The sequence below is a fragment of the Hyaena hyaena genome, unplaced genomic scaffold (assembly GCF_003009895.1).
Source record: "Hyaena hyaena isolate Hyena2069 unplaced genomic scaffold, ASM300989v1 scaffold_235, whole genome shotgun sequence".
Taxonomy (NCBI): domain Eukaryota; kingdom Metazoa; phylum Chordata; class Mammalia; order Carnivora; family Hyaenidae; genus Hyaena; species Hyaena hyaena.
In genome coordinates this window covers 1353644-1378275 of record NW_024080867.1, presented here as the reverse complement: position 1 = coordinate 1378275, position 24632 = coordinate 1353644, and the positions used below count along the sequence as shown (strand labels likewise).

The 24632-nt window shown below is 55.8% G+C and overlaps 2 protein-coding genes across 4 annotated transcripts in view; one reads left to right on the top strand and one right to left on the bottom strand.

The window, feature by feature from the left end:
- Positions 1 to 5766, top strand: part of TMEM150B (transmembrane protein 150B) — a 7120-nt gene extending 1354 nt beyond the window's left edge. For both annotated transcript variants that reach the window (XM_039244225.1, XM_039244226.1), the window contains 5 exons: positions 325 to 384; positions 485 to 552; positions 768 to 895; positions 2773 to 2956; positions 5207 to 5766. In XM_039244225.1, the coding sequence (XP_039100156.1) occupies positions 325 to 384; positions 485 to 552; positions 768 to 895; positions 2773 to 2956; positions 5207 to 5403 (637 nt within the window). In that variant the 3' untranslated portion in view covers positions 5404 to 5766. The remainder of the gene's footprint in view (positions 1 to 324; positions 385 to 484; positions 553 to 767; positions 896 to 2772; positions 2957 to 5206) is intronic.
- A 94-nt stretch (positions 5767 to 5860) lies between these two features.
- Positions 5861 to 24334, bottom strand: BRSK1 (BR serine/threonine kinase 1). Of its 2 annotated transcripts, XM_039244223.1 has the most exons (19): positions 24115 to 24334; positions 22491 to 22585; positions 22309 to 22394; positions 20370 to 20510; positions 17033 to 17149; positions 16919 to 16952; positions 16768 to 16836; positions 12711 to 12857; positions 12303 to 12334; positions 11889 to 12059; positions 11288 to 11385; positions 10920 to 11079; positions 10635 to 10695; positions 9816 to 10185; positions 9314 to 9362; positions 9094 to 9217; positions 8352 to 8550; positions 6934 to 7023; positions 5861 to 6188 (listed from the first exon to the last, which is right to left on the bottom strand). In XM_039244223.1, exons 1-19 carry the CDS (start codon positions 24248 to 24250, stop codon positions 6031 to 6033), a joined length of 2337 nt encoding a protein of 778 aa, XP_039100154.1. In that variant the 5' UTR covers positions 24251 to 24334; the 3' UTR covers positions 5861 to 6030. The 2 variants fall into 2 exon arrangements, with proteins under 2 accessions (XP_039100154.1, XP_039100155.1); XM_039244224.1 differs by lacking the exons at positions 22491 to 22585; positions 24115 to 24334 and having other exon boundaries at positions 22305 to 22390.
- Between the last annotated feature and the right edge of the window lie 298 nt (positions 24335 to 24632).

Here is a 24632-nt window from a genome sequence, read left to right as displayed (position 1 = left end):
GACTCCCGGGTCTGAGGGGGGAGGGGCTGGGGTCTGGACTCCCGGGTCGGAGGGGAGGAGGGGCTGGGGCCCTGGACCCCTGGGTCTTAGGGGGGAGGGGGCTGGGGGCCTGGACTCCCGGGTCTGAGGGGGGAGGGGCTGGGGTCTGGACTCCCGGGTCGGAGGGGAGGAGGGGCTGGGGGCCTGGACTCCCGGGTCTGAGGGGGGAGGGACTGGGGTCTGGACTCCAGGGTCGGAGGGGCGGGAGCTAGAAGTCCGTGTCTCTGTGGGTAACAGAAAGAAAAGGTGTCGTTAAAACCACGCTGATGTGTCCCTGTACTTCAGTTTTGCCCTTGCAGTGGCCAACAGGGCTGTGAACCTCACGGAAGGTTTCCCCTATATCAGGTACTTATGGCGCTGGCGGGGTGGGGGTGAGGGGCTCCGCGGGAGAAGAGGAGGGGGTCCGGCTCCCCGGAGCCCCAGGACGCCCCTTCATCTTCCCCAGCCTCTGTGGATCCTACCCGCCTCAGAGCTGCATCTTCAGCCAGCTGCTCAACATGGGAGCCGCTATGGGTAAATATTCCCAGCCCCTTCTGTTCAGGGCGGGCCCCTCCAGCCAAGGGGGACCCGGCCCCAGCCCCGCTTCAATCCAGTAGTCCAAGCCCCCCCCCGCCCCCCCAGATGTGGGGGTTAGGCCCCCCACTCCCACCCCTGGACGCCGGATCTTTCCGCACCCCCTCCCCAGGAGTCTGGGCCCGGGGCTCCCGCCCACTTCCCTCTCCTCCCAGCCGCCTGGATCTGCATTATCCGTTACCACCAGCTCCGGGACTTGGGGGTCAGAAAGTGGCTTAACCGGCTGATCCTGTGGACGGGACTCCTGTGTGCCCTGGGCACCTCCGTGGTGGGCAATTTCCAGGTGAGCCCAGAAGGACGTTCTGACCAGCACGAGCCTGGGACTACAGCTCCCAGCAACCCCTGGGGCCGCTGGCTTCTCGTCGCGGGGGCTCGTCCGCGCACGGCCTTCTGGGACTTGTATTTCTCTTTTGGCCACCTGGCCGGCGTGTTGGGGGGGTGAGTTAGCTCCCCGGCTCTCAGAATAGAGTCCCACGTGGGAGGCTCCTGGCTCCATTATTTCACTCAATTCTAGAAGGCTGAGGTAATTGACTGTCATCGCCTGCCCCTCTCCCCTCTTAATGATATAATTACTCGGAGCCACTCATTCTTAGGGTTGCCACAGAGACGGAGCGTTCACCGAGTGCAGGGCGCTAGGCTTCACGCCGTGTATGTTTCCATCCGTCTCCATGAGAGCCCTCGGTAGACGCTTTTTTAGTCAAATCCGACAGAGTTGGCATTGGTTGTGGTTGTTGTTGTTTTAATCAGCTGGTCCCTGGCCTCAGAAGTGAACCCCAGGGGCGCCTGGGTGGTTCAGGTTGTTAAGCCTTTGACTTTGGCTCAGTTCACAAGTTCGAGCCCCCCCCATCCAGCTCTGTGCTGACAGCTCAGAGCCTGGAGCCTGGTTCTGCTTGTGTCTCCCTGTCTCTCTGCCCCTCCCCGACTCGTACTCCGTCTCTCCGTCTCTCTCGTTCTCAAAAATAAGTAAAAACATTGGGGAAAAAAAAAACAGAAGGAAATGAACCCAGATTCATAGAGTCTAGAGCCCACATTCTTCACCGTGGAAGTTCAGTAGATAATTGCAGAACAAATGAATGCACAATCGGTTGGAGAAAGCCTATTGATTTATTTTACATTGTTATTTAATTTTACTGCTTTGTCTCAGATTCCAAACCTCTCCTGCTGAAAGAAACCACAGGGTGTTCGATAAGAGGCTGCCTCCTTGGGCCTTTTAATAAAAATTCCCAATCATCTCTGCATAGCATTCACTTTACTCATTCATTTATTCCTGGGTTCTTCAACTTTAACTTTTGAAAAATATTATATTGGTCTCCTAAGAAGCCTTTTCTTAAGTTTATTTTGAGATAGAGTGAGAGCAAGTGGGGTAGGGGCAGAGAGAGAGAGAGAATCTCAAGCAGGCTTCTGCACTGTCAGTGCAGAGCCTGACCTGGGGCTTGAGATCATGACCTGAGCTGAGGTCAGACACTTAACTGACTGAGCCACCCACGTGCCTGTCCTCTAAAGAAACTTGTGAAGACATTTCTCGCTGGTCAACACTTCCTCTTATCCAGCCTTTAATATTTAGGATATATTAAACAGCATACCATATATCTGCAAGCCACAAACCATTGTAATATTCAAGAATTTTTTCACCTTGCAAAAACCAATTCTTACCCCCCCGAGTGGCCACATTAGCCTCCCTGATGCTGGTTGAGAATGAAAGATTTAGTGCACTGATATTTACTGAGTGGCTGCGATGTGTCAGGCACTGTTGTTGTTTTTTTTTTTAAATATTTTTATTTATTTCTAGGAGAGAGAGAGAGAGAGACAGCACGAGCAGGGGAGGGTCAGAGAGAGAGGGAGATACAGACTCTGAAACAGGCTCCAGGCTCTGTGCTGGCAGTCAGCACAGAGCCCGATGCGGGGCTCGAACCCACGAACCACGAGATCATGACCTAAGCGAAAGTCAGACGCTTAACCGACTAAGCCACCCAGGCACCCCATGTCAGGCACTGTTTTAGGGACCAAGGCCACAGCAGTGGACAACAAATTTAAGTGCCTGCCCTCCTGTCGCTGAGCATGGCCCGTACACCCAGTTTTCAGCGCGGGCTACTGGGTGGACCGAGGACCCCTCCCCGCACGTATCCAGCTTCCTCTCTGCCCTTGTCCCTCTTCTCCCAGCAAAAGAACCAGCTGCCCACACACCTGACAGGGGCCTTCTTCGCCTTTTTCGTGGGCAACCTGTACTTCTGGCTGCAGCTTTTACTCTTCTGGTGGATGAAGAGCCTGCCCCAGCCTGGGCCTCCCTGGATCGGGCCACTCCGCTGGGGCCTCTGCAGCCTCTGCTCCATCCTCATGGTGACCAGTATCCTTACTGGGGCCGGTGGCAGGGCTCAGGGTGGGGTTTCTCCATCAGGCTGGGTCTGCCACACGTGGTGTGCAGTGCCCTGCCCTGTCTGGGCCTCCATCTCCTCAGGATTTTTTTTTTTAATGTTTATTTATTTTTGAGAGAGAGAAAGAAAGCGAGTACAAGCAGGGGAGGGTCGGGGCGGGGGGGGGGAACCTGAGGATCCAAAGAAGGCTCAGCGCTAACAGCAGAGAGCGAGCAGCCCTCTGTTTGGGGAGCCTGCCCAGTGCCGTGCATCATGTTGGCTAATGTTGGCTAAGACTGGAAACTGAGGTTCATATTGGTGGACTCTCTTGGCCAAGACGGGCCACGAAGTTCAGTGGCAGAGCTCGAGTAGGCTCTTGAGGGCAGCCCGTATCTGTCCCCAGCTCCATATCCAGTGATGTAGAGTTAGCAGCTCCAGTTGGCCTTGGTGGGAGTATTTATAACACAGAAATTGGCCAATGATGCAAATCAGAGCTGGTTGTTAACCATTACCACCATACCTACCACTTGGTGAAGACTCTACCCAGCCCATCACTGACTGAGTGAGTCACCTGAGCCTAGATGCCTTCCGCCAGCACGGCACACCTCTGGTGACTCAAATGACTCCCTGCACTTCAGTCTCCATATCTTGAGATGGACTTGTGTTGATCGTAGTAATGATTGTTACTGATCAGCAAACTGCTCTGAGAGAGGAGAGGCTGCAAATTCAGCCTCAGGGACTGATCTTGCGGAGGATGGAAGGGAGGCCAGAGGCTGCTGATGTTCAGAAGAGGCCTGCAGGGAAACCGGCTGACATCCTGTGTGGGCTGCCTTAGGGACCATGGGACTGATAATCAGTTTCGCTGCCCCTGCAGCCCTTTTTCTGTGGGGCTCAAACATCCCTTGGTCGTGGGGCTGGGAGCTGGACCGTAAGGATGGCCAGCGAGGTGTGATGGGGGCTGGTGTCTGCAAGGATGGGCCTGGGAACTAGCAGATTCTCAACTGGTCTCGCAGAACCAGCTACTGTTGGGCTGGGTTGGGAGGCTGGGGAGACCCTGCAGGTGCGTGTGAAATGTGGAAATACCAGCTCAGAGATGAGGCTGCTGGCGGCGCCAGAGATGAGGATCTCCAGTGCTAAGGTGAGGCTTTAAAGGCTTGGGTTTCTGCCCAGGGGCAATAGGGAGCCATGGGAAGCTTATGAGCAGGGGAGGAAGAAGGTCAGTTCTGGAGGTAGCCACCTTGTGTTCGGGTGCTCCCACCTCTCCTTTGCTGTAAGATCCATGGGGTCAGGGGTGATGCCAGCCTTGTTCACGGTCTAAAAATCCTTTAGTGAATGAGATAATGTCTAAACCGATCTAGGAGGAGAGAGAGCTAGCTTAGGTGAGAGGCAAGGTTGTTGCAGTGAGGGGGCTCCCAGAAAGCGAGATGCATGTGCCAGGCTGAGCTTGGGGTGTGCTTGGGCTGGCGGAACGTTTTCAGAGGCTCCTGGCTGGCTCAGTCAGTAGAGATGTGACTCTTGATCTTAGGGTTGTGAGTTCAAGGCCCACATTGGGTGTAGAGTTTACTTGGAAAGAAGGAAGGAAGGAAGAATTAAAAAAAAAAAGGGGGAGGTTTAGGAGCAGGCGACTGAGGAGCTGGAGCCAGGACAGGAGGGAGATGGGCAAAAACAACATCACAAGCCTTGGGGTGACCAGCTGGCCGCGGCCATGGGGCTGGGGAGGGGGAGGGGCCAGGGTGATTCCCCAGGGTCCTCCAGGCACGTGAGTGGGTGGCAGGGCTGTCACCAGGTGGGGATCCCAGGAGGAGGAAGATATTTCAGGGGGTGAGTGGGAGGGGCCCCAGGGCTGTGGCGGTTGGGGAAGAAAGTTGCCAGTGTAGCCTGAAGCTGGCATCTGGGTCGGGGGCATCTTTAGGAAACCCTGCATATTTGAAGGGAGAAGCAGTTGGGAGCTGTTTGCCTGTCTGAGCAAGTGGGGAGATGGTGATGGTGGAGCCTTAATGGGGTCAAGGAAGGCCAAGGATGGAGAACGTGGTTCAGGAATGTTGGAAATGCAATAGCGCAAAGGGAACATGGGCAGCAGCCTGAGATAGAGACAGGGGTCGGTGGGCATCCCGGTGAGGGTGTCTGAGGGCCGCTGAGGCGGGGGAGCTCCCAGGGGCCATTCCGGACAGGGCAGGGCAAGTCTGTGGAGAGAGGGCGTGGGGTCCTTCCTGCGTGGCGTGGCCCTTGACCCCCGTGTGAAGTGGTCGTCCTGCACTCGTGGCCGCTGCGCTCGGCCGCCGCCGCCTGCGAGTGGGCCGTGGCCATGCTGCTGTTCACGCTCTTCGGCCTGTTTGCTGTGGACTTCTCGGGCCTGGACGGCTGCACCCTGAGTCTCCGCCCGGGCCCCAGCCTCAGCTCCCCGCCCGCCTCCCCCATCTCCCTGCAGATCCCCCTGTGAGCGGCAGTCCGGCCGGGGTGCTCAGACCCGGCGCAGCGGCGCAGAGATGATCGATCAAGCGGGGCCACCCAGGAAGTGAGAGGCCAAGGCCAGCCAGCCATCCCTGCTCAAGGCTATTTATTATTATTATTATTAATTTTTTTTTTTTTTTGCCGCCGGCGGAATCAGAGACACGGACGCAGGCAGGGTCACGCGAAACCAGAATTCCTTCCGGAGAGCAAATCCGTACAGAAGGTTGTTGAGGGAAGGGGAGAACCGGGGAAGGGGGGGCCCGGGAAGGAGGAGCTGGGGAACACAAGGACGGATGGCCCCCTCCGTCCGGATCTGCTAAGCCGCCCCAACCAGCCCCCGTCCCTCCCCCACCCCGCCCCGCAGAGAGATTGATCAATAAATAAAATAATAAATTAATCAATAAATAAAATAGAAACAGCTCCCCCGCCCTCAGTCCCCCCTAGAACCACCCCCCGTTGGGCACGGCCCCCTGAGCCCCATCCCTGCGGGGCGAGGCCGGGTTTGTTGTGTCTCTCCCCTCCCTACATACTCCTTGGGCCCTATTTACAGATTCACAGTTGGGGGGGCAGGGAAGGGGGGTGGAGGGGACTCCCCTCCTTCCCCGGCCCCCTGGGGTCAGGGCAGAGGGGTCCCGTTGGTGGCCAGGAGCTTCTTGTCCTTCGCGGGGCCTCGGCGGGGGGAGCCGGTCAGCTCTGGGTCTGGGCGGCCAGGTGGGGGCTGCAGGCTTCTGGGTGAGGTACCAGCAGCCCGAGTCTGGGCCCCGTTCTTCTCGTCTGTGGAGGAGGAAGCAGTCTGGCCTCGGTACCCTCAAGGCTGCCAACCCCCCGAGGAACATGTTCTGGCAACCTCACGCCTGGGGAGACGCTCGCCTGGAGGACACGCATCTGGAGCCAGACCTGGCGACCTCAGGACAGCAGGTCATGGGCCCCTCCCAGCTTGTCGCTGTGGAGACTCAGCCAAGTGAGTCCCAGTGAGAGCCAGCGGCCCACCTTCAGGAGGCCTCCTCAGAGACGGCCCAGGACGCCATTTGCTAAGGAACAGGCTGTCACAGCAGCAGATCGGATTTGGGGATGACAGCCAGTGGCCCCCTTTCCTTCCTCCCAGCCCTGCTGGTTAGGGAAGACGCTCCTTGGCAACAGGGCCCACGGGAGAGCCTACAGTGGGCTGTTTGGGGGTCTGTTCAACCCGGATGGTGGACTCTCCCTCTCCAGAACACACTTCCCCAACTCCTGTCGGCGGGAAGTTCCGCTACGCTCAACGCTGAGACTACTCATCCCTCTTGCGGACCCCTGGAGGTGCCCTCCCTCGCAACGAGGCCTTCTCTGGTCAGGATGGCCTGTTCCCTGGATGCAGCTCAGGCCTCAGCCTCTCTGAGAACTGGGGAGGCGCTGCCCCCATGCCAGAACCCCGGGGGGGGGGGCACCTGCTCAGCAGGGGGCCTCCCCTCCAGCCCACAGGATAAAAGAGGGAGGTATCAAGCAACCCCCACCCCCACCCCAGCAAGGCCCTGCCTCCCACCTGCCAGGGCCTGCACCGAGGGCTGGTCGTGAGTGCTCAACAGCTGTGCCTGGATGGTCTCCACGACTCGCTTGAACCGACGGCTGGGACCTGGAAGTGGTATGGAGACAGACTGACCTGGGGGCTGGGACAAGGAAGTCCCGCCCCCATCCTGGGCATCCAGCAAAGGATTCTTCTCTCAGTCTCAATTCCCCTGCCCTGTGTTGAGTATCAATCCACGGTTTTGCAAAGGGGTCTAAGGAAGCTCTGAGTTGAAATAATCATGGGTGCTGTTTTCCATTTAAATACATTCCGTTCCTTGTTAGTTTCAAGTCAAGGTCACAAAGAGCCAGAAATGTAAGAAAAAATAAATGGGAAGTAAAATAAAGTCTTACAGTCAAAGAAGTCCTGCGTATTAGTCTTTAAGAGAAAGGAAGAGGGGCGCCTGGGTGGCTCAGTCGGTTAAGCGTCCGACTTCGGTGCAGATCATGATCTCACAGTTTGTGGGTTTAAGTCCCGTTTTGGGCTCTGTGCTGACAGCTCAGAGCCTAGAGCCTGCTTTGGATTCTGTATCTCCCTCTCTCTCTGACCCTCACCTGCTCATGCTGTCTCTCTCTCTCTCAGAAATAAATAAAACATTAAAAAAAGAGAGAGAGAAAGGAAGAACAACGTGCCATAATTCATTTCGGTGATGTGACACTGCAGTGCTCTAGGGCAGCCTGGTTTAGAATCGCAGGAGCAAGCACATCTCCCAGCTGTGACATCCTCAGACTACTCACAGGGGTGGCAAACAGGGGTGTCCCTTGTCATTCAGACTCTTGTTAGCAGGGCTCAGGAACCAAGCTGAATTGGAAGCAAGGCACGTCTATGGCTTTTGTCTCCTGTGCCAACTCCCAATTAGTGATGGTTGCCTGAAGTTTCTCAGGCTGCAGCTGAGCTCAGCAGGAAGTGCGGTGGTTGATTGGTGATGTCTGCTCTGGGTGCAGGAGGGACATTTGACAGCAGCTGGCCATGTCTTTGCCCTTGTGCTGTATGGTCTTAAGAAGTAGGAAGGGGGCTCTGCATTTCAAGGTGAGGAGGGCTAGGTTGAGCCCAGCTCTGTCACAGTTTGCAGCGTGACTATCAAGTCAGTTTACCTCTAGGGGACTCGGTTTCCTCTGTAAAATGGGGGATTACTATATCACAAAGGCTCCTAGGAAACTTCAATAAAATAGTGCATGGAAAGCATTTGGAACATCATAAATATCCACTAAATGTCAATGAGGAAAGAGAGAAGGAGAGAAAGTAGGGGTTGGAATGAGGAGGGGGCTCACACAGTCAGCACTAGCTGAGCGCCATGTCCTCCTTGCACTTGCTGCTCTCTCGGGCCACTATCCTATCTCAGCTGTCTTGAGCATCCCAAACACCAGGCTGGCGGCAGTGTAGCCGGGGAAACTTACCGGAGATGAGAGTAAAGGTGACAGAGTAGATGCCACCACCACCGCTGCCATCCCGTCGTGGGGAAGGCTCTGGACCTTCTGAGGAGCTAATGTCCACCTGGAATCGGACAGGCTTCTGGAAGACGGACGGGCCGCCACTGGCCTTGTACTCGGCCCTGAAGCTGGTCTGTGACAGCACACTGTGACTCAGGCTGGGGATCTGAGACAGGTGGGGGACAAGAAGAGGGGGTGATTCCTGTGAATGGAGAGCCAACCCTATAACTACCTCTGCTCAAGGAACTACAAGTTCCATCAGCCACCAGGGCAAAGAATAACAGCCAAGCCACTGGGAGCCCCCACTGCCTGCTGAGACTTGTAGTTTTCTTGTCCAACTAAAAACAGGGTATCAGGGAAATGGCTGAACAACTGGACCCCCACATAACAGGCACCCTCATATCTAGGTGTCAGCCCCAGGCTCCAGAATCACACGACACAAAGTCTCCTCCACAAGCACTGCCATATCTGTCTCAAAACCTGTAAGTCCCACTAGCTCCTAGAGCAAACACCCCAGGATACAGAAACCTCTCCCACCTCTCTGCCTCTACAGCGACCAAACTAATTCTGAATGGAAAACCACAGACCCCATGAGACTCAGGAGGAACCCAGCCCAGAGGTAAGTCGGGGGGGGGGGGGAACCCCCCAGGGGCTGCTGGGATATGTAGTCCTGTGCTGTCCGGGACACATGAAGACCCAGGACCCTCACCGACAGGAAGGCGTGGACAATGTCCGCTTTGATGCTGCTGAGAGGTTTGTCCTTTAGCACAAGGAATATTTGTTCTTCTTTGTCCAAGGAGATGAAGTTCCCAAACCAGGAACGTTTTGCCAACCTGAGTGAAAGGGGATGGTTGGAGGTGGGTCAGGAGGGGGCTAAGGGATTAAATCCCTCCCTCCTTCCTCTCAACTCCCTTCCCGGTCAGACTCACTCTGGAGAGGACTCTGGAGTCAAGCTGGACATCTCCTCGGCAGTGGGGACTGGGGGGGGGGGGGGGGGCGGTGGGAGGGTGGGACAAGAGTATGGTCAACATTTGTCCATCATCCTGGTGTCCAGCACACAGGCCAGCAGTCACCTCCAACTGGAGGTTCCAGACCCCAGCACCCACTCACCTCCCAGGAGCTAAACCCCAAAGGGCATTCTGCCCGAGGGTCCCTCCAGGGACGCTGTTCCACCCACTAGACCGCGCCCCCTGAGGGTGGAACTTGCTGGCCACGAGCCAATGGGAAGATGAGCCAGAGCATGGAAGGGGCGTGTCCCTCAGGGAAGCCCCTCCTCCAGAGCTGGACGCGGTACTCCCTCCTCTCAGCACTCTGAATCTCTCCCCCCAACCCCATCCTCTCCACGGACGTGGGAATCCAGGCCCCCAGCTCTCTCCTATTAGGACCCAGGAATTCATGCCCCCAGGCCCCGCACCCCCAGGGAGCCCGTACCCTGCATCTTGCGCCGGTGAAAGCGAGGGGAGCCCAGGAAGCTGTTGCGGATGGAGTTGAGACGACTCCTCCACGCGGCTCCCCCGACGCCACCGCCGGGGCTTGGGGGTGGCGTTGTTCCCGGCGTCCCGGTGGGGCTGGCCCGGGGTGTGTGCAGGGGTGAATGCAAGGGGGTCCCCCCAGAGGAGCGCGGGGAGCCTGGGGGGCCAGGCAGGGGGGTGGAGCGGGCACTCGGGGGCGGGGGCTGCTCCCCGGCGCCCCCACCCCTGGGGCCTCGAGAAGGCAGCGTCTGCGTTTTGGAAGTCGGAGAGCCCCCGCCTCGAGCCTCATCTCCAGCCCCGGGCTCAGGTGAGAAGGAGAAGACAGGACTCTGCGGAAGACAGGAGATTGGTGAGATGGCCGACTACAACTCCCAGGAGGCTCTTGGAACCTCATTCTCACACACTCACAGAGCTGGACACCAATGCATGCTGGAACTTGTAGTCCAATTATTTCCCCCTCCCAACCCACCTTGTTAGGGGGTCAGGGACTTTTTCTATCATGCTTGCCGCTGTAGAGCCAGCAGAGCGACTGGCCACGGTACGGACTCATTTCGCTTTTGTTAAATGAATAAATGAACATTTGAGATACTAAACACCCAATCCTAATGGAGGTGAAATGCCCAATGCGCTAAAATACTTATGCAGCTTTGGGTTTGGGTCCTTTTAGGGACAAAGGGGCAATGCCCCAAGACTTCATGGGAATTGTAGTTCTGCCAATCTTCTCTCCAGTGGTTTCACCCACTTATCCCTTCTTAATTAATGGGAGACCTGGCCTTACCCTTGGGCTGCTCAGAGGACTGGAGGACAGACCGGTGGAGGCTCCACTGACACTACGAGACCTGTTTCCCGGAGAGATTTTTTTTTTTTAAATCAGGTGTGTGATTTTCATAAGGCTCAGGTGTCCTCTCCCTTCCACACTCCTTTGAGAAGAGGACATGAGGCTCAGAGAGGGGAGGTGACTTGTCCCAACTACACGGCACCGGTGAGGGGTGGCTGGGCTAGAACCCTGAACTCCCCCCTCACCCGCCATGACTGGATCTGCTGGAGGGGCGTGGGCTCCCACCTCTGACTGTGCTGGGCCATCTCCAGGGCCCGTCGGGTAGGCACTGGGGAGCCACCGCCCCCAGCATCTGTGATGCTCAGTACTTCCATGGATTTCCTCTCTGGCCGCCGCTTCCCGTGACGGCTCAGCATGGGGGAATCCACACGTTTCCGAGGTGGGTCTGAGGGCAGAGAGTTTCAACCTGATCAAAAGACATCTTCACCCAGCTGTACATGGCACTAATGCAGGTGGGGAAACGGAGGCCCAGAGTGGAGAGTTGTGACAAGGTCACAGAGCAAGTCAGGGAGTCTAAGCCCAGAATCGAAGGGCTTGCAGCCCCTTCCTCCCTCCGGAATCCGGGGTCTGGATTCCCAGCTCTGCCTGCTCACCAACATCATTCCGGGGAGGCAGGTCCTGGTCCTCACAGCTGGGATACCGCTCCTTCCGATCCAAAAGCAGATAATATATCATCTTTTCTTGGTTCTCCCTGATGGGAAAGGGGCGTGAGGGGGGAGGAGGAGGAGGGGTCAGGGGTCGGGTCTCCAGTGTCTCACCCCCCCCTGCAGTTGGGGCTCGGTACACCCAGCATGTCTGTCCATGGTTCCATTTTCCTAGGTAGCAATATGGTTAGTTCTGTGTGGGTGTACGTCTTACCCTTACCTTACTCAACAATTACGATAGTAGTACTACTAATAATATCTAAGCAGTTACTACTTGTAAGCACTACGTGAGCCACTAAGTCTGTGTCGGCACCTGTTAATACTTTTCAGTATCTCTTTTTTTTCCCACTGGCACTACCACCCCCTCCTGGTTCCTCGGGGAATAGCTCCACGTGGGAGCTTTAAGCCCTGCCCCATCTAGGGGCCTTGACGCCCGCCAGGGAGTCCGCGCGGGTGCCAGCCCCAGGGGCGCCCCCCGCTGGCTGTCCGGGCGCCGCAGCAGCTCGCCGGATGTGGGCAGGGGATGGGTGTCCGCGCGAGTGGGCCTTACTCCTCGCTGCGCAGCTCGCGGTGCAGCCGCTCGCGGTCCCTGAAGCAGCCCAGGGAAGCCATGCTCTCCAGGACGTCGGGGTCCAGCTCTCCGTTCGACGGCAGGCTCCGCATGGCCACCCGGCGGCCTGGGGCTGGCTCCAGACAGGGGTCTGGCTCGTGTTTCCCGCCCCTGGGAGATGGAGAAATGTTACAGGGGACCCTGATCGAGCCCTCTCCACCGTCTCCGGAGACGCAGGTGTCCTGGGGCCCCAACCTGCCCCTCTCTTGGGAACCCAGAAATCCGAGCCTCTGGCCCCTCCTCTTTAAGGAACCTTGGCATCCCACCCCCTAGCGGGTTGTTCTGTTGGGGGCCCTCGCCACTTGCCCCCCTCGCCACCCGTCCTCCCCCAGGCACCCAGTTCCCCGTACTCACAGGTACCAGGGATGTTTCTGAATTTGCTCCAGCTGTGAAGAGGGTGGGTCGTAGAGAAGCACCAGTGAGGTCGAAAGTTGATGAGGTGGCGTTGGGGGTCCCTAATAGTGCCCCCTCCTCTCCACCAGGGTCAGGATGACTCAGGGCTCCCCTAGTGGCACCTGAGTGTCTTGACCCACGGCTACCGCGGAGGGGCCTGGACATGGATCCCTCCCGCGGTGGGGTCCTCCCCAGCTTGGAGCGGCAGGTCCCGCAGACCCTGAACGGGTCGTTCAGCGGCCCCCCACCCCCCACCCCCCTTCCCTGCTAGCTTACAGGCAGGTCCTGGAAAGCCACCCTCACGAGCCCCCTAAGGATTCTGTCCTCATGACCCACCCGTTCCCCCCTCTCCCCACCCCCCGAACTCACACTGAGCCTTTTCTCAGGCTCCACTTCGATCATGCCTCTCAGGAGGCTCTGGCAGTCCGGAGGTATGAAGTGGGGCATGTGGAAGACACCCCTTTTCACCTTCTCCAGCAGCTGGCGGAGATTGTCGTCATCAAAGGGCAGAGCCCCCTGAGTGAGAAATAACATGACCCCTTACACAGAGCTTACCACGTACCAGGCAAGAGCCTGCGCGCTTCACACACTGGCACATGTAGTCCTTACCACAGGCCGCGGGAAGTAGGGAACTGTTATTACCCCACTTTACAGGTGGGGAAACTGAGGCACGGAGTGGTCCAGCAACTCGCCCAGGGCGTCTGAGCTGGTATGGGGCTGAGCAGGGATTTGGTAATGGACAGTCAGGCCCCAGGGCTTAAGAGGCTGGGGGTGCATCTTCAAAACAGGTTTCTCCCCATACCCAGTTTCAGAAGGGGTCCTCCTCATTCATTCATTCGACAAAAGGTGAGCATCCATTATGGGTCAGGGGTCTAGTAATGGACAAAATGAGCCCTCGTCCTCCTACAGCTCACGCCCTAGACTGTGAGACATCGGTGAGGGGACACACGTTAATAGCGCGGTCATGATGGGTTCAGCACCTGCTGGTGCCCCTCTGCCTCCCAGGTTCCCATCTGGCCACTAGGGACGGAGCAGGGGACAAAACCAGATCCCTGTCCCCACGGAGCTTTGTGCAGAACAGTAATTAACAGGCGACACTTGTTGAATGCGTGGTGATGAAGGCAAACAACAAATGGGTAGGAGCGGGGGTGATGAGGAAACAGCAAGCAGGTGGCGCGGGACGGGAGCCGGGTTCAGCCAGGGAGTCGAGGGAGGTGGCGTGGAGGAGGCGATGCTGGACAGTGGGAGTCTCTGGGGGATTTCCAGGTGCTGCCCCTGGTGTCAGAGGTCTCTGGACAGAGAATGCCGGCTGTGGGGTTGGGGAGATAGGGAGAGGGCACCCCTGAATGCTGGCATAGGGCCAGGAAGCCTGGATGTGACTTTGCTCATCCGTCTCATTCAATGTGTCCCTGTGTTTCTTGTTTGCCGGGTACCTTGATCCTCGACTTCCCAGCCTCCAGAGCAGTGAGAAATACGTGTTTGTTGTTTAAGATGCACAGTCTACGGGGCACCTGGGTGGCTCAGTCGGTTAAGCGTCCGACTTCAGCTCAGTTCGTGGGTTCGAGCCCCGCGTTGGGCTCTGTGCTGACAGCCAGCTCAGAGCCTAGAGCCTGTTTCAGATTCTGTGTCTCCCTCTCTCTCTGACCCTCCCCTGCTCACGCTGCCTCTCTCTCTCTCAAAAATAAATAAATTAAAAAAAAAAAAGATGCAGTCTACTTTTGTTAGAGCAGCCCAAGCTAAGACAGACCTCATGTTTTATATTTATACATATATATATCGACACATATTTATAAATATATATATATAAATATATGTGTATCATATATAAGTATATAGGGGCGCCTGGGTGGCTCAGTCAGTTGAGTATCTGATTTCGGCTCAGGTCATGATCTCATGGGTTTGTGGATTTATGCCCCACATCAAGCTCTGTGCTGACAGCTCAGAGCCTGGAGCCTGTTTTGGATTCTGTATCGCCCTCTCTCTCTGACCCTCCCCTGCTCATGCTGACTCTCTCTCTCTCTCAGAAATAAATAAAAAACATTTAAAAAAATTAACTATTAAAACAGATATAAACACACACACATATACACACATACACATATACAGAAAGCATAGCGAGAGAACTCATGGCCAACAGCATTGTCACCCACACTTGAATGAAGCTTATCTGACACATACGCTTCTCTCCGCGAGGGACAGAACAGCCTTCTTGCCCTTAGGAACACAAGACAGCGCTTAAACACTACCCTGCAGGACCACTTAAATCATCACGAAAAGGGCGCCTGGCTGGCTCAGTCAGTGGAGTATGCGGCCCTTGATCTTGGGTTGTGGGTTCGAGTCCCACGTTGTGCTGGGTGTGGAGATTATTTTAAAAAATAATATTGGGGCACCTGGGTGGCTCAGTTGGTTGAGTGTCTCTCACTCTTGATTTTGGCTCAGGTCATGATCTCACGGTTTGTGAGTTCAAGCCCCGAGTTGGGCTCTGCGCTGTCAGCACAGAGCCTGCTTGGGATTCTCCCTCTCTCTCGCTCTCAAAGTAAAATATTATATATATATATATATATATAAAATAGAATCACCAGCAAAAAGCACAAAAAAGCAAAATACATGGCAGTCAACAGACCACAAAAGGAAGGCGTGCTTGCTTAGAAGAGGAGCTGAAATAAGGAAATAAACACATAAAAAGCAGAGCGTGGGTCGCCTGGTGCACAATGGGGACTCTGATTTTTTCTCTGCTCTGTGCACATCTGAGAATGACCTCAAAGCAGCCAGAGTGTTGACAATTTTGAGGCTGTAGATAAACTGCCGGAAGTGGGCAATTTTTCAAATACAGAATCCGTAAGTCACGAGAATCATCTATAATACTTGGAATGAAGTACGAGTACTGGTGATTATCGAGCACCGCTTAGAAGGCTGGCCCTAACGATACGCTATGGACGCGGGCACATTTCCAGGTGCCACAACTATGCCCCTGGGCAGATGAGGAAAGGGGCCTGGAAAGGGACAGTGACTTGCTTGCTCAAGCTGATGGAGCGGGGTTTGAACTCAGCTAGATGGGCTTCCGAATTGGCCTGCCTCTCAGGCACCCCTCGTCTTGGGGGGCCCTGAGCCCCAGAGCACCCATTGGGCCTCGTTCCCGTCAGTGTCACGGAGCCTCCCTGGTCACAGAGGCTGGTGTTTCTGAGACCGAACACTGATCCCAGACCTGCCACTTAGCAGTGTGCCTGAGGGCCGCCTCCTGTCCGGGGCCGATGGGGGACGTTCCCATCGGGCAACGTGCTCGGAACAGTGCCCGGCGCCGAGCACACCACTAGCTCGTTCATACCACACGTTCATGAGGGCTGACTGTGTGCCAACTCAGGTCACCTCGAGAGCCAATGAAATAAACACAAAGACAAAAGCCCTGACTTCTGCACGCCCTCAAGGAACTAAACACACAATGGCAACTGATGGGGGGGGACACCCAGAGCCTACCCCAGAGGACCTGACCTCATGGGGGGGGGACAGCGGAGGCTTCCTGGAGAAGTGGCAATTGCACTGAAGCAAAATGAAAGCCTAAGGGGGCGTGTGGATGGCTCAGTTGGTTAAGCCTCCGATCGGATCGGCTCAGGGCACGATCTCGCGGTTCATGAGTTTGAGCCCTGTGCTGGGCTCTGGACTGGAGGTATAGAGCCTACTTGGGATTCTGTCTTTCCCTCTCTGTCTGTCCCTTCCCCACTTGCAGGCTCTCTTTCCCTCTCTCTCTCACTTTCAAAATAAATACATAAAGGGGTGCCTGGGTGGCTCAGTCTGTTAAGCATCCGACTCCGGCTCAGGTCATGTTCTCACAGCTCGTGGGTTCGAGCCCCGCGTCGGGCTCTGTGCTGACAGCACAGAGCCTGGAGCCTGTCTTCGGATTCTGTATCTCCCTCTCTCTCTGACCCTCCCCTGCTCACGCTGTCTTTCTCTCTCAGAAATAAATAAAAAACATTTAAAAAAAACAAAAACAAAATAAATACATATGCTAAAAAAAAAAAGTCAAGGTGCGACCTCGGTGAGTGACGGGGCCTAGGTAGGGATGAGCATTCTGGGCAGAGAAGATCAGGTGCAGAGGTGTGGTGGGAGGAGGCTTGCTGACACTCGGTCTGATTATATGAGTTACTACCTTATTTCAATACCCTAGAACAGCCACTGTCCCGGGCCATCCAAGGGCTCCCGGCTGCCCCGTCCCTTTCTGGGGCACCCTGCACCAGCTCAGCATTGTGTGACTGAATGGTGAGCTCTGGGCACAGAGCAGGTTGCTCCGGGATCTTGGTCTGCTGGCTAATACCTCCCACCTTCCTGATGCCAGTGAAACACTTGGCACCCCTGAGGGGAAGGTGGAACTCAACGTTCTGTGCTCTAGACTGTTCTAGGATGGGGGCAGGAGAGGTGAGGGGCACCTTACCACAAGCAAGGCAAAGAGAATGACTCCACAGCTCCACATATCCGCTCGCCGGCCATCATACTTCTCCCCCTGCAAAGGAGACGGGCCGGCCGTGACATCGTCTCTCCGCCGTGCTCCTTCCGCTCCTCCCCCTCTCCGCCTGCTCACTCACCTTAATCACCTCCGGACACGCATAGTGGGGCGACCTGAGGGAGAGAGGCGGCGTGAGCCTCCGGCCGGCTTCTCACCCCCTCCCCGGGATGACAGGGGCCGGGCCCCCACTCACCCACAGCTGGTCTCCAGGAGGCTGTCCCCCACCTGCAGGGACGCCATGCCAAAGTCTGCGATGCGGATGTTGTTTTTCTCATCCAAAAGCAGGTTCTCGGGCTTCAGGTCTCTGTGGCTGAGACAGGCAGGTGGCGCTCAGGTCTCTGCCCTCCTCCTGGGGGCCCGAGGCCCAGTTCACTATCTCTCGGAGGGGGAAACTTCTGCCAACTATCGTGGACAATCTCAAACATGCTCCAAAGTGATGAGGAGAGTGGGTAAGGAAGCCCCAAGTGCCTGGTCCCCCAGCCTCACCCATTATCAGCTCAGGGCGAATCTTCACTACACCCCTACGTACTCTTTCCTTCCTCCACTGGATCATTTTTGTAAAAGTTTATTTTATTCATTTTTGAGAGAAGGGGAGGAGCAGAGAGAGAGAGAGGGAGAGAGAGAATCCCAAGCTGTCAGCGCAGAGCCCGACACAGGGCTCAATCCCACAAACCGTGAGATCATGACCTGAGCCAAAATTAAGAGTCAGACGCTTAACCAACTGAGCCACCCAGGCGCCCCTTCCCTGGATTATTTCGTAGGCGACCCCAGACAGCGTATGCTTTTGTCCACAGATATTTGAATGTGTATGAAGTGAAGCATTTTGAGGTAAGAAAAGCTAATGCTGAGCTACTGAAATACTTCCATGCTGAATAATAAAAAAATATTGCCACCCCAAGTTAGTCACTGGTCCCTCCCCTGAGACACCAGCCTTGTCCCCTGGAGCAAATCTCAAGTTTTAAGGGCTAATGTCTGGGAGCAGGTGGGGCCTGAGGATTCAAGAGTTTCTGTCAGAAGTGGTCAGCTCAGCAACCGGGTCATACTTGTGGTTAAATATGCTGACTATTGCCCCCTAGAGGCCAGTGTTTTTTAATGTCAGGGTTTTGACAGCGCCTCGTGAGTAGGGAGGTGTGGACAATTCACATAGGCTGCCTTTTCATCTCCAGGCTGTACCCCAACTCTGAGCCCCTGCACCCTAAGACCCACCCCAACTCCAGTCCCCATCCCAGAGGGGGAGGTGTGCAAACAAAAGAGGCTGAAAGAATCCGTTTGCACCTCAATCACTAAAACGTTGCATGCTTAATAACCAGTTTTGAGAGCTGAAGAGAGAAAAGCATGATCTTTTCATATGGACGTTCACAGGTCAAATCATGAGCCTCCACCCTTACTTCACGTCATAGACAAAAATTAACTTGAAATGGATCCCAGGACTAAATGCAAGAGCTAAAACTACATAACTTCTAGAAAAAAACATAGGAGGAAGCTTTAGGAACCTCAAGCTGGGCAAAGATTTATCGATAGGACAGAACAAGCATAAATTGTAAAAAAAAAAAAAAAAAAAGACAAAATTGAATTTATCAGAATTTAAAGCTTTTACTTTTCACATGACATTGCTATAAAAACACAAAAGAGGGGCATCTGGCTGACTCAGTCCAAAGAGTATGCGACTCGATCTCAGGGTCATGAGTTCAAGCCCCAAGCTGGATGTAGAGATTACTAAGATAAATGAAAAAAAACTTAAAAATATATTTAAAATGCAAAATCATGTCACAGACTGGGAAAAAATACTTGGAAAATATACAGTTGATAAAAGATTTGTCTTTAGGGGTGACTCAGCTCAGGTCATGATCTCATGGTTCGTGAGATCGAGGCTTGAGTTGGGCTCTGTGCTGACAGCGCAAAGCCTGCTTGAGATTCTCTCTCTTTCTCTCTCCTCTCTGCCCCTCCCCTTCTCGTGCTCATGCATATTCTCTCTCTTGCAAAATAAATTAATCAACAAATGTTAAAAAAAAAAGATTTGTCCTTAAATAAATATCACTTATGAGATATTCCTAGAGCCATCTCTTGTTCCAAGAATAATGGACTCTTACAACTCAATAATAAAAAGACAACTCAATAAAAAATGGGCAAAGGATCTGAATAGACAATTTTCCACGGAACATAAACAAATGGCCAATAAACACATGAAAAGATGTTCTACATCATTAGTCATTAGGGAACTGCAAATCAAAACCGCAGTGAGATTCCACTTCATACCCACTAGCATGGCTATAATCAAAATGTCAAATAGTTATGAGGCGCCTGGGTGGCTCAGTCAGTTAAGCGTCCAACTCTGGGTTTCGGCTCAGGTCATGATCTTACAGTTCATGGGATTGAGCCCTGGGTCAGGCTCTGCACTGACAGTGTGGGCCTGCTTGCAATTCTCTGTCTCTCTGCCACTCCCCTGCTCACTCTTTATCTCTCTCTCAAAATAAATAAACTTTAACAAAAAAGTCAAATAGTAGCAAATGTCAGCAAGGCAGTACGGAGATTGGAACCATCATAAACTGCTGGCGCGGATGTTAAAGGGTGCAGCTGCTTTAATATCTGGCAGAAAACAGTCTGGCACTTCCTTAAAAGGCTAAGCAGAGTTCCCATGTGACCTGACCATTTGCCCCTATTTGCCCCCAGGTGCGTACCTGAGAATTGAAAACACAGGTACACACAAAACTGGCACGTGAATGTTCACATGTCCGTAGTATTTATAATAACCAAAGAGGAGAGAGAAACAGGGGCGCCTGGGTGGCTCAGTCGGTTGAGTGTCTGACTTCGGCTCAGGTCAGGATCTCACAGTCTGCGGGTTTGAGCCCCACGTCGGGCTCTGTGCTGACAGCTCAGAGCCTGGAGCCTGCTTCCGATTCTGTGTCTCCCTCTCTCTCTGCCCCCCCCTTCTGTTGCGTGTTCTCTCTCTCAAAAATGAATAAACATTTAAAAAAGAAGAAACAACTAAAGTGTCCATCAAGTGGTGAAATGGATACACAAGATAAGGCATATCCACGTGATGGAATATTTATCAGCCACAAAACGAAGTATTGATGTGCTACAGCACGGATGAACCCCGAAAACGTTTTGCTCCGTGAAAGAAGCCAGCCATAGAAGGCCACATATAGTATGAGTCTATTTGTAGGAAATGTCCAGAATGAGCAAATCCCTGGAGCCAGAAGGCAGATTGGTGGTTGTCAGAGGCTGTGGGCAGGGGGGCGGGACGGGCAACGGCCTAATGGGTACGAGGTGATGGTGTAGGGGGTGATGAAAATGTCCCAAAATTACACAGCAGCATACACAGCACTGATTATACTACAAACCACAGAACTGTATACTTTAAAGGGGTGAATTTCATGACATGTGAGTTATAGCTCAATTTCTTAAAAGGGAGAGAGATTTACGTTGGGGCCGCCCCACACTGGCTTCCCGCCAGCGCGCCGTATGCTGCCAAGGGGCTGCCTCGTGGGCAGTGCTCCTCCCGGCCGCCCCTCTAGCTGCCCCCTCACCAGATGGAGTAGCTATGGCAGAAGTCCAGCGCCGATACGATCTGGCGGAAGAACTTCCGGGCCTCCTTGGGTGTCAGTCTCCCCTTCTTTACCAGGTAGTCAAACAGCTCACCTCCAGAGACGTGCTCTAGAACCAGGTACCTGGGGGACGTGGAGGGGGCAGAGGGCTGGAAGGGGCATGTGTTGGACCAAAGAGTCTGGTCTTTCTCTTTCAGAAGCCCTTGGACCCCAGCACAAGACCTCAATCCCACTGGCCCCTGACAGCGGAGAACGCCAACTCCCAGAAGTTCCTGGGAAGGGAGAGACTCCAATTCCCATGAGTCCCTGGGAGAGGAGAGACTCCAATTCCCATGAGTCCCTGGGAGGGGGAGACTCCAATTCCCATGAGTTCCCTGGGATGAGGGAGACTCCAATTCCCATAAGTCCCTGAGAGGGGGAGATTCCAATTCCCATGAGGTCCCTGGGATGAGGGAGACTCCAATTTCAATGAATCCCTGGGAGGGGGAGACTCCAATTTCAATGAGTCCCTGGGCAAAAGAGACTCCAATACCCCTCAGCCTCTGGGAAACCAAAACTCAATTCCAGAATCCTATGTCAACTTTAGGAGTATAGTACTTTGACTCCTAGTTATTGAGGACAGAAACACCCCAATTCTCACAGGATCTGAGAAATGAAGACACTTCCCTCCCCCACTCCCATTAGCTTCTGCAAAGCCAAGCCTCTCGTTCTTATAAGCCTCTGGGATAAGGAAACTCGAATTATCAATAATTCCTGGCAATAAACGATTGTAGTGTTCACCAATCTAAGTCAAAGTCTGTGAGGTAAAGGACTACAACTCCCATCAGTTCTCGAGGGTTTAAAACTCCCGACGCCCATAAGCCTCTGGGACATTGACTCCCACTTCCCATCAGCCACCTGGATCCTAAGACTCCAAATCCCATCAGACTCCAGGAGGTTAAAACTCTGATTCCCATCAGCCACTGGAAACAAAGGCTCAGTTTCTATGAGCTCTTGAAGGCTGATGGTCCACACTCCCATGGGCCCTCCTCTCCCTACCTAGGTGGTGGGGTGGGAGGGACAGCTCTACCAGGTGGTGACAAACGGCTTCCCTGCTGCCACACCTGGGGAAGCCTTAAGACTACAATTCCCATGAGCAGTTTACTGCCTGGGGAGACCCGCCCCAGCATCTGATGGGCACTGGAGTCAGTTCATCCTGGGGACTGGATGGTGGGGGCGGGGGTCTGTCCTCTCTCCTCCTGCCCAGCCCAGCTGTCCCTTGGGTCACCAGAGTCCAGACAAAGGCCTATTGTCTGTACCCTGGACAGCTGGACTCCCCTCCTATGTTCCTGGGGGGGGGGGTAATCAACTTTGAGATACAGACTAGGAAATCCTAAGAAGGCCATTATTGGGGTGTCCACCATAGCACCCAGAGTTATGTAGGGGGGAGAAGTTTCAATGCTTCAGGGGGATGGGGGTTAGGAAGAGGCAGGATTCAGTGAGCTTCGGGCTTTGTTAGGCCCCGTTGCCTCAGCAAATGTAACTGGGGAGGGGAGCTGCAAGGTGGACCTCCGGGGGACATCTGGGTCACCTAGTAGAGAGCGTTCCCTGCAGTGCAGGCTGGGGAAGAAGGGGTCTCTGTCCCCCCATTCAGGATGGCTCACGCTCGGCTCTCCTGTTGCTGGGGCACATTGGTCCTGAGCCTCAAGCCAGGTCAGGCCAGCCAGTGTGGAAACAAGGAGGATTATGTGTGTGCTCGCACACGTGTGTGTGTGTGGGGGGGGGTTCCATGTAGTGGGGAAGGGACTGACTGCGCCTTCGGAGGCCCAGCCAGGAGAGCTTAAGTCTCCCCAGGCCTCTTCAGGCCTTGTTTCCAGAAAGGTCCCACCCTCGGAAGGTGGGGAGGGGTCACATGGGGGGCTGGGTGTCTATAAATACCTACAAATATTTCTTGTTCTCGTAGACATCATGCAGCTTGAGGACGTGTGGGTGTTCAATGAGCTTCAGGATGGCGATCTCCCTCTCCACCTGGGGACGTTTGGGGACACAGGGACAGAGGTCAGCATGGCCCCCCCCCCCCCCCCCCCCGCCCCAAAGGGACGCCCGCCCCCAGCGCGCACACACCTTCATCAGCACCGACTCGGACAGCTTCTCTCGGTTCACGATCTTGATGGCAACCTTCTGGCCCGTGATGCAGTGGACCCCGAGTTTCACCAGCCCTGGGGAAGCAGGGCTGAAAATGTGGCCTCTGGCTCTGCGGTCCTCCTTGCTACCCCTTTCCTCCTTTCCCTGCTGGCTGCAGTGGCCTGAATCACCCTGACCTGAGCTCCTGCGGGCGCTGACAGCTGTCATTCCCACAAAACACACTCTCTTCTTCCTTTGCCCATAGACATAGACACGTTCTGTCCCTTCTTCTTCTTCTTTTTTCCTTAAGTAACGCTACACCCAATGTGGGGCTCGAACTCACAACCCCGAGATCAGGGCTCGCACGCCCCACCGCCTGAGCCAGCCAGGGCCCCTGTCCTGTCCCTTCCGGCTGTCCACCACCTTCACAGCCACCCTGGGTTCTCACCCCCATTCTCTGTCCTTCTGGAGCGTCCCCTGAAGTCCATCTCTCCACAGAATCTCTCCTCACTGTGTCTCCATAGTTTCGTCTCCCCCACTGCCTCCTGCAACCTCTCTCTCCCTCTAAACCCATCCTTCCCTGGAATTCTCTGCCCTTCAATCTTCTGGAGACCCCATGACTTCCAGGGAATATAATTTCACGGTTGCCCCCTTCCCGGACCACCCTCCTCCCCCTCCTCCCAAACCCTGACCTTTTAATCCCCTTTTCTGATCTGCTTTTAACAGCAGCTGTGGCTGGGAGCATGAAGAGCATGCCCACTCCCCGGGGGGAAGCCCCAAAGCCACAGACCCTGGAGTCTGGGTCCCTAGCCCCTCCTCCCTCAGACCCAGGAGTCCAGGCCCATGGCCCCTTCCCTCCCCATAACTCGGGAATTCAGGTCAGTGACACCTTCACACTCTTGCCACTAGGATCTTGAGGTCTGAGCCTCCCCCGTCCCTCATGCCCAGCCCTCAGCTTCACAGAGACCTGGGCCCACCGCGGGACCCCCGCCCAGGACACAGGTGTGCGGAGCTGCACACCCCCTGCCCTCCACCTGGCAGGAAAGAGGCTACGGGCCGGGCCAGCGTTTCGCGACAGCAAAGCATGGCCCCCTGATTTCACAAGCAGCCCTGGGAGCGTGCCTCTCGGACCCACCTTTCTGCCTCTCCATCCCGTTGCCCACACTGAGCCGGCGAGCGGGCGGAGAGGGAGACGGCTGCAGGCCGCGTCACCCTAGCCTCACGCCGCTCACCCAGACAGCCTGCCAGGAGAGCGGGAGGCCTCCAGGTCCAGAGCCGCGCAGAGCGAAGCGCCGCCCGGGGCGCACCCCCATCCCGCCGCCGCGGCACTGCAGCAGGGGCCTCGCTCCCGCGCCGCAGGCCCGCCTCCTTCCCCTCCGTGGTGCCCGAGCCCCTCCAACCCCTGCCCACCATGGGGGCCTTTGGGCCCCAGCACCTCCCCCCAGGGGTCCAAGCCCCCAGCCCCCTCCATCCTGGGGACCCAGCAGGCTGGACCCGAAGTCCCGGTTCTGTGAGGGACCCCGAGGTCTGGGCATCAGCCCCTGCCCTCTGAATACCCGGGAGTCCCGCCCTCTGCCCCCCAGCTCTTCGGCCTCCACCCCAGGTGTCCCCTCCCCTGGCTCACCTGTCTGTCCTTTGCCCAGCGTCTTCTCCAGCCGATAGGGGCCCACATACTGGGCGTGCTGGGGTGGGTGTGGGTGTGGGTGCGGGAGGTGGTAGGCGGGGGAGCCCCCGCCCCCCTCCTTGCCCCCCGACGACATGGTGCCCTTGGTCCCGGCCCGACCGGCCCCCCGGCCGCCCCCCCTGCGGCAGGTCGCCCCGTCCCTCCGGTGGGGGCCGGCGACAGCTCCGTCCCGGCCCCCCCGGCTGCTCCCCACCTCTCCGGGGGTCCCCAGGGGGCTGGGCTGGGCCCCCCCAGTCGGCGGGCCGCGGAGCTGGGGGAGGGGGGGCTGGCCCGGGGGGGTCAGGCCCCGGGAGTCAGCATGGCCCGGGGGGGCTGCGCGGCCCCCCCTCCCCAGCCCGTTCCTGGCCGGCCCCCCCCTTCCTGCGCCTCCCCCCGCCGGGGGGGTCTGAGGTGCGGGCCGGCGGATGCTGCAGGCCGAGGTCCCCCCCGCCCCCCCACGCGCCCTCTCTCCTCCGCCT